Raw genomic sequence first — 8722 nt, 5'->3', positions numbered from 1 at the left:
TAGAGTCAGTCATTCCATTACCATTTGACCTTGATCTTTCTTCTATCATTGCACGCATATTGTTTTTTTTTTTTAAAGATTTTATTTATTTGTCAGAGAGAGTGAGCACAGGCAGACAGAGAGGCAGGGAGAGGCAGAGGGAGAAGCAGGCTCCCTGCTGAGCTAGGAGCCTGACGTGGGACTTGATCCCAGGACGCTGGGCAGCCGAAGGCAGCTGCTTAACCAACTGTGCCACCCAGGCGTCCCTCATTGCACGCATATTGTATTTGGCTGCCTAGAATCCATGTTTCCCACACTTGGATACAAGTCTCTCTAGGGGATATATAGCACTGTGTAAATATTATAGTATTTTAATTCAAAGTGATTAGAAATATTTTTACATTGAAACAAATATAGCTATATTATGGAAAAGGATCTAAGATAATACAAGACTTTTTAGAATGAAATAGGACATATAAAAATAATGCTAGCATTTATTAAACACTTACTATCCCCAAGGCACGGTACAAAACATTTTACGTTCATTACCTTGAATATTTTGCAGTTATTTCGGTTCTCTTTCCTGTCCCTAGGGGTGAGCATTCCAGCTCTCCTGGTATTAGTGGCATGTGAGTGGAAAAGTCTGAGAAGGGTTGTTTAGTTGAACTGTGTATTTCCAGTGTCTAGTAATCAGTCTGGTACAGTGTTGGATCTCATTAGAAACTTGTAGAAAGAATAAGTCCTGCTGTCTCTGCTAGAACATCCTTTCCTCCCTTCCTGCCTGGTAAACTCTTATTGGTCCTTCAATACCCAGTTTAAATGTCACCTCCACTGTGACTGAAATCTGACTCTCTTCTCTGGCTTCCACAGCTCCTGAACTTTCCTCGACTGAGCAACTGGATTTTCACTCTTTGTTTTCTTACTGGACTACCCGATAAAGACTGCAGCTCCTCCGGGGATGAGTCTGGGTCTGATTTCCCAGCACCTATAAAAGGGCTTGACATCTCTGTGTCAATGAACATTTGTTAAATGAACAAACTAATAAAGTTAGTTAATATCCAGAGCTGCCCAGCAAAGGGGAACAAAGTGATTCTGTGTTCTGTCTCTAGAGGTCTATTTTCTTAACTTATGTAGTGGGTTGAATGATATCCCGCTCCCCCTCGAATGAGTTCATACTCTAATCCCTGGAACCTGGGAATGTCATCTTACTTGGATAAAGAGTCTTTGTAGTTAAGGATCTCAAAATGAGATCTGGATTGTCTGGATGGGCCCTAAGTCCAAAGACAAGTGGTCTGTTAAGAAAAAGAAAAACAGGGGCGCCTGGGTGGCTCAGTGGTTTAAGCCGCTGCCTTCGGCTCAGGTCATGATCTCAGGGTCCTGGGAGCGAGTCCCGCATCGGGCCCTCTGCTCAGCAGGGAGCCTGCTTCCTCCTTTCTCTCTCTCTGCCTGCCTCTCTGCCTACTTGTGATCTCTGTCTGTCAAATAAATAAATAAAATCTTTAAAAAAAAAAAGAAAAAGAAAAACATATACAATAAGAAGAAAAGACCATGAAAAGATGGAGGGAGAGACTGGAATTATGCAGCCCCAGGATAAGGACTACCCAAAGCCACCAGAAGATGAGAGAGGCAAGGAAATGTTCTCCCTTAGAGCCTGATAAGAGAGTGAGGCCCTGCCAACACCTTCACTTTGGGCTACTGGCCTCCAGAACTGTTAAAGAATAAATTTCTGTTGCTGTTGTTGTAAGCCACCTAGTTTGTGGTAACATAATACAGCAGCCTCAGGGAACTAATACAGCTTGGAAACAGAAAAGTGTTTTCTGTGAAATTCCACCAGATCTTGGCATGACATGAATTGAAGAACATGAGATTTGGGATTTCTTAACTAATCCCTTCTCAACAAACACCTGACCACACACCCATAAAGAACCACTCGATGTCTCAGAATAGAAGACAGGGTGACATCCATGTTAGCCAGCCCTGGGTCAGATCCAAAGTGTCTTCAGGCTTCTGAACACCCTGGAAAGATAGTATGCTTACCTTTTATTAAACTATTTTTAGTGCAATTGTTATATGTGAGGCTTTCCCTGGCACTTTACATATGTTGATTTACTTAATCCCTACAGCAACCTTATAATTATTTTACAGATGGGAAAACCAAAGCTGAGAGAGGGAAACTGGTTTGCCCAGGAACACATAGCTAGAAAGTGGCAGAGCCAAGATTCCTAAACTGCCTGATTCCTGTTGTGTCTGATTCTAAAACATTGTGTTCTTTCAGCTCTGTCAGTCCAGGTGGTGGAGAAATTCACAGTCGGGGAGTGTGTGGCGGGGAGGCAGACTGATATCCTGAAGAATGATTCAGTGTTATTTATTATAGACGCATTTGCTACATATGCTATATTATAATCAAGGAAGTCTTCATGGAAGAGGTGGCATTTGAGCTGGGTCTTCACTTAAAAAGCAAACATGTATTGATTATCCAGCAGGCCCTGGAAGTCTGGATATGAATGACAAGGTCCTTTTATTTGAGGAATTCAATACGTGTGTGTGTATTACACACTTATTGAAAGACAATGCCATAAAATAATCAGAAATATGGTAGAGGCAATGTTTCTTTTTTTTTTTTAAGATTTTATTTGTTTATTTAACAGACAGAGATTACAAGTAGGCAGAGAGGCAGGCAGAGAGAGAGAGAGGAGGAAGCAGGCTCCCTGCCGAGCAGAGAGCCCGATGCGGGACTCGATCCCAGAACCCTGGGATCATGACCTGAGTTGAAGGCAGCGGCTTAACCCGCTGAGCCACCCAGGTGCAATGTTTCTAACTCAGGGTCCTAGAATAGATCAGGGAAGAAGGGACCCCACCCCCGGATGAGATTTGATGGTAAGTAAACACTAGGGAGGAAAAAAGTGGCAAAGGCTTTTAAGGACAGCATAAACAAGAGGTGAAGCTGCGTCCTGGGTGCCTGGTACACCTTGCAGCTCAGCGCACAAGTTAGAGCAGTGTGAAGAGGGGCGTGGACTTGTGGGTTGGCATTGGTCGCTGAAGAGCAGGTGGGACTGCCGGACAGGTTTCTAGTCTCCGTGCATGCCTTCTGTCGAACCACAAAATATTCCTTTTCAATCCGCATGTTGCTGGGATCCTCTCAGGAAAAGGCTGCTCAGGGAGTTTGCAACATTAGATCAGCCATCACCACCCAGCTGGCGCAAAACGGGTCGCCTCCCTCCGACGGAGGCCGGTTACCATGGCAACTAGGTTCGGGCGGAAGTGGCTCCGAAGACTGACTCTCACTAATCAGGTGACTCTCCTGCCTCCTGCACGTGACAACAGAGCCCAGGCGCGCTTTCTACCTAATCAGACCCCGCCCCTCTGTCCCCTTACTGACAACTGACACCCACTTAGAGCAATGGCCTTTGCGGATCGGCCAGGAGACTCCGCCCTATAGTACTGAGAGAACCAATTAGACTGGGAAAAAAAGAAGCAACGCCCCAGGTTCCACCCGGGTTTGACAGACGCGATTTAGGCCATCCCCGGGTCCCTCCGCCCCGAGCCCATTCCGGCCGGCGATGGACAGACCTTTTACCCAATAGTACGTCCCTTGTCTGGCCTTGGGTCCCGCCCCCGTAGCCGCCGAACCAATGAACAAGCCAGGTCTCGGCGGGGTGGTGGGGTTGCACTGCGGTAATATGGCTCTTCCTTAGCCAGCGGCGGTGGTGCCCGGAGGTTGGGTAGAACACTCCTGCCTCTCGGGTGGCGGGTTTCTGGGCTGCAGAGACTTGGCGGGTCGAGGATAGGCGGTGGTGGCGGATGCTGGAGGAACGCGGGCCCCGCCGCTTGGCGGCCCCTGGGTCAAGATGAGCGCCTCGGCGTCGGTCGGGGGCCCGGTCCCCCCGCCGCCCCCGGGCCCGGCCGCTTCGCTGCCACCCGGTTCTGCCGCGCGGGCCCTGCATGTGGAGCTGCCCTCTCAGCAGGTAACCCCGCAGGCTCGCGGCGCTCGGCGGGGCGGCGGGGGGGCGGAGGAGGCCGGGGAGGAGAGCCCGTGGGCGGCTGGGGGGACCCTGTGCCAGCCAGGAGACCCGGAGAAGTGTGCGGGGAGAGCTCGGGGTACTGAGGACCTAAAGCTTATGAGGGGAGGGAGCCAGCGATGGCCGAAGCTCTGGGAGATCCCCGAGCCCCCAGAGAGATCCCGTTACTGGAGACCGGCTGCAAAGAGACTGGAAGAGTCCCAGTGGAACTCCCTGGGGGCCCCGGCCTGAGTCCGCCTCTTTCCCGCCGGGGATGGGGGGAGGCTGGGGCTTCCCCTGCGCGGACCGTCCTCCTTATCCCTCCGGGGAAGGGACCCGGGGAAGCCCAGGTGTCCCATGAGAGACGCGGAAAGCGCATTTCTTTTCTCAAGCCATTTGCGGAGAATCCAGTTAGTACTCTTTCTTAGGGGAGAACTTGAGGAGTCTATGGTTTCTAGTATTTAGTTTTAAGTATTTAGTATTTAGTTTCTAGTATTTAGTATTTAGTTTTAAGTACTCCCCTCAGCTTCCCGGGAGAAATCCTTTGGGACTTTGGGGTTTTCGTCCTAATTCTCAGACACCACCCCCCCCCCCCCGCCCCCGGCCAAGGATCGATTTTGAGCAATTTAGGGGCGGCACTTTCCTACTTCATTCCCTCAAATAACTCTCCGTGAAAGCAGGATTTGATGTATCTATCTATTTGTGTCTTCCCCAATCCCTTACGGAGGCTCTGAGGGCCTCTCGGGGCCCATATTGTAAGGGGATAACAGAGAACACGGGATATGACACTATTCATTGTATCAACCGTATGTGGGTACGGTACTTCTTCCCTCCACCACTCCCTTGCCCTTGAAGTACCTATCACCCTCTTGCATTCCTCCAAGGAGAGGACCTAGGAAAAACCATCAGCCACTGAGAGTTTACAGCGTAGTATTTGTGCAAAGTGCTCGACAGCCGGTAGTTTATTTCATCCTGACAACTCTGTGAGATCGCTATTTTTATGATTTCCCATTTTGTAGTTCAGCAGACTGAGGCTTAAAGTTGTAAAATCGCCCAGAGCCTTGACAGTTAGTTAGGAAGGACTGTGGCTGAGTTTCGCACTCGTGCCTCTGACCCTGTAGTCCATGCCCATGGTTGGTGTGTTTGACCCTGGAGCAGCTACCTTCATGCAGAATGGAGTACCTTCCTTTATCCTTCCTTCAACTTTATATCCTTGCTTTAGTACTTAGGAAAGGTTTTTCAAGAAGAAAGCAGAGTTTGGGGCAGGGAGTGGGTGGGAAATGGGATGGATGTGAATGTAGTAGAAGGGATCCTAAAGCAGAGAGCTGGACGGGGAATGGTAGCTACAGTGGCCAGTGAGCTGAATTGTGTGCAGAAGCAGGCCTTTTTTATGTGGTAGAAGAGGATGTAAAGATGGGGTTTGCATGTGCCCTAGTTTTGTGGTGCTGTTGAGAAGCTAGTTGTTGGAGAGAATATTAGGAGTTTGAGGGTAGTGAGGTTTGGATTGTATTTATGAGGTCCTGGGAGGGAGTACGAGTCTGGTATGGGAGACCAGCCTCTGGAATGAGCATGGATTTTCATGTGTTTGGGGAGGTGGATTGTAAGGATGGATACTGAGAGAGGCGATGATGGGCACTGTTGCAAGCAGCCTGAGAAATCCTAAGGAGGTGAGGGCCAAGAGGGGTTTAGTTTGGGGGAGTTTGGGGAAAATGTGGGATTAAGAAAGAGAGCATCGTTTGTTTCATAGAATGCTTTCTCTAATAACAGTTCACAGTTTAAAATTGGGGGCAGTAATTCAAACTGCCCATGGAATAAATTTAACTGCATTTGTAAGCCTTTGTCAGATTTTTGGATTTGTGCCGAGGGATATATGGTGGCTTAAGTGTTCAACTGAAGGCTGTCTGAGCTCTGAGTATGGTATTTACAGCTTTCTGGGGGTGTCATCCTTCTTGAATTCTTGGAAGGTAGCCTATGTAACTAAAATACTTTTACTTTTGCAATTGACATTCATTTAGCTCTGTGGGTCAAAGTGTTCATCTTTTTAGGGTATGAATAAATAACATTTAAAAAATATTTTTTTTGTGAAAAAAATAAACATTTTTTGGTACAAGTGTTAACTGTATGAACTGTACTTGGATTACTTAGTACACAGCACGATGAATTGTCACAGAGTGAACACAGTTATATAACCATTACCCAGATTAAGAAATACAAAATTATTAGCATTCCAGCAGCCGCCCTTATGTTCTCTCCCATCTCTACCGTTTCTTTCTCTCCAGAGGAACCACAATTCTGATTTCTAACAAGAGATCAGTTTTTGCCTATTCTTGAACTGTGTATAAATGGAATCATGCAAAATGCAGCTTTTTGTGTCTTGTTTCCTTTGCTCAGTATTGTTTGTGAGCATCATAGGAAACGTGTGTGTATAAAACTTTTTCTTTTAGCATTAATTCGTTGTCCTTTTTTTTTTTCTTGCCTATGGCTTTTATGATGTTTAAAAGGTTTGGATAAATTGGAAATTCAGTTAATATCATTCTTTTAAATAACCTTTGAGAATTAGGTCATTTTAATAAGATCTATGCTATTTGATAGGGTGTCAGTGTTTCAAAACAAGTAAACCTTCTTTTAGGATTTCTGTTGTAAAGTTGATTATCTCAAAGCACAGATTCAGTGGTTCCTCCAGCCCACTTCTTGGCATTGTCGACATTTTGAGTGGGTGGGTGAGTCTGTGAGATGTTGAGCCACATCCATAGCTTCTACCCACAATATACCAGGAGTACCTGTCCAGTTATGACAATCCAAAATGTTTTCAGGTGGTGTCAAGTGTCCCTTAGGGGGGCAAAGTTACTCCTGGTTGAGAACCACTGTTCTAAGAAATATTTTCATTTTAAGCTAGAGAGTATTCCTGCTCTTTTCTACTCATCTATTTCAGTCTTCATTAAATCCCATTGATTTCTAGTGGCTATAATGTTTAAAATGTTAATTTATTATATTAGTTCTAAAGCTATTGGAATCTTCTTTCTAACCTGCCTCCAGGGGAAAAGACTTATTTATTCTGCTCAAAGAAAGGTCACAAAACTATGTAGAAGACCTAACTTATTTTTCTCTTATTTTAATCGACTTACCTTTAAGAAATAAAGTTTAGGGAAGCCTAGGTGGCTCAGTCAGTTAAGCATTTGCCTTCCGCTCAGGTCATGATCCCAGGATTCTGGGATTAAGTCCCCCTTTGGGCTCCTTGCTCAGCAAGGAGCCTTCTTCTCTCTTGGCCTCGTTGCTCCCCCTTCTTGTATTTGCTCTCTCTCTCTCTTAATCTCTCTTTCTCTGACAAATAAATAAAAACTTTAAAAAAAAGATAAAAAATGAAGTTTAGTTAAGGCTGTGTATGAGTAACTGGTCCATATGAATCTTTGTATGTATGAGTAACTGGTCCATAATTACCAACCTGACTGTGTCAAATGGTACTCCCACTTCATCTTTGGCTCCTATTGCTTCTGTATGATCTTACTTTAACTGTAATTTAAGCATGAACTAGTCACACATTTTGAAGACTGTTTTTGATCTTTAATTTTTGGTTGAGGTTTGTAATTAGTGAATATAAGCTCATCTGATGAATAACTTCCTTCACACCCTTAGATTAAGCAGTTTTGAAATAAAATGTTGTGTTTTGTCGTAGAGGCATTTAATATATCCTTAAAAGTTTAATTGAGAGCATTTCTTTCCTCCCCATTTCTTTCCTCCCTCTTCCTCACTTGAGTATGACTTAATTACATTTCTTAGATACTCAGAGCTGGATGCTTTTTCCTGATTGTTTAGTGAGCCTTTCCAAGGGGCTACATATTCCTTTAAGAATTTGATAAAAGCTACAGACACTTTCCTTAGAAAATGCATTTACATACCTAGACAATTTTACATGCGTTTTGGTTCTCTTGAGCCATGTATACATGGAAGACCCCAGATTAAATAGTTCTAAACTGGTTTTTTCCCCTCCTTAACAAATTTTTTTTAGTTTTACAATTTATTATTCTTTTAGACAGTGGTCCATGTCAGGGTATGTACATCTACCACATTTTGCCTAATAATGATCAGTTACCTTTATTTAACTCTTGATAGCCTTTTGGATTATTTCCAATTTTCTCTGTTACATTGTTGCAGTAAATATCCATGTATGGTTATCTTTCTACATTTGTGCTGATAATTCTGTAGGATGAATTTTGAGCAGTGAAATCACTCACTCAAAGGAGATAAATTTTTTTTTTTTAAGATTTTATTTATTTATTTGACAGAGAGAGATCACAAGTAGGCAGAGAGGCAGGCAGAGAGAGAGAGAGGGAAGCAGGCTCCCTGCTGAGCAGAGAGCCCGATGCAGGACTCGATCCCAGGACCCTGAGATCATGACCTGAGCCGAAGGCAGCGTTTTAACCCACTGAGCCACCCAGGCGCCCTCAAAGGAGATATATGTAAACTTAGATTGATAACTTTAGAAGGTTTAACTTTAGATTTTAAGTTTAGATTTAACTTTAGAAGGTACTAGCAGAGTGTTTCCCTAAAAGGACATACCCACTACAGTACTACTACCAAATTATGACAGAATGTCTTTCTCCATATTTTGTCAACTTCGGGCTCAAAAGTTTTCTCAGTGTTTTCAAAAATGGTTTTATGTATACAGATGTTATCTGTATATGTTAATATATATAGAATATAATCACATAAGTTATAAATATATGAATATATATAACCTTCATATG

At 44.3% G+C, this 8722-nt stretch overlaps 1 protein-coding gene across 1 annotated transcript in view; it reads left to right on the top strand.

The window, feature by feature from the left end:
- The first annotated feature begins 3683 nt into the window (after window positions 1-3683).
- The window catches only part of UVRAG (UV radiation resistance associated), a 305816-nt gene continuing 300777 nt past the window's right edge, over window positions 3684-8722 (top strand). The window contains exon 1 of the mRNA XM_044258508.1: window positions 3684-3944. Within this exon, the coding sequence (XP_044114443.1) occupies window positions 3828-3944 (117 nt within the window). The 5' untranslated portion in view covers window positions 3684-3827. The remainder of the gene's footprint in view (window positions 3945-8722) is intronic.

Source organism: Neovison vison, chromosome 7 (assembly GCF_020171115.1).
Source record: "Neovison vison isolate M4711 chromosome 7, ASM_NN_V1, whole genome shotgun sequence".
Taxonomy (NCBI): Eukaryota; Metazoa; Chordata; class Mammalia; order Carnivora; family Mustelidae; genus Neogale; species Neogale vison.
The sequence above is the reverse complement of the archived record's forward strand: the minus strand, read 5'-3'. Positions and strand labels throughout refer to the sequence as shown.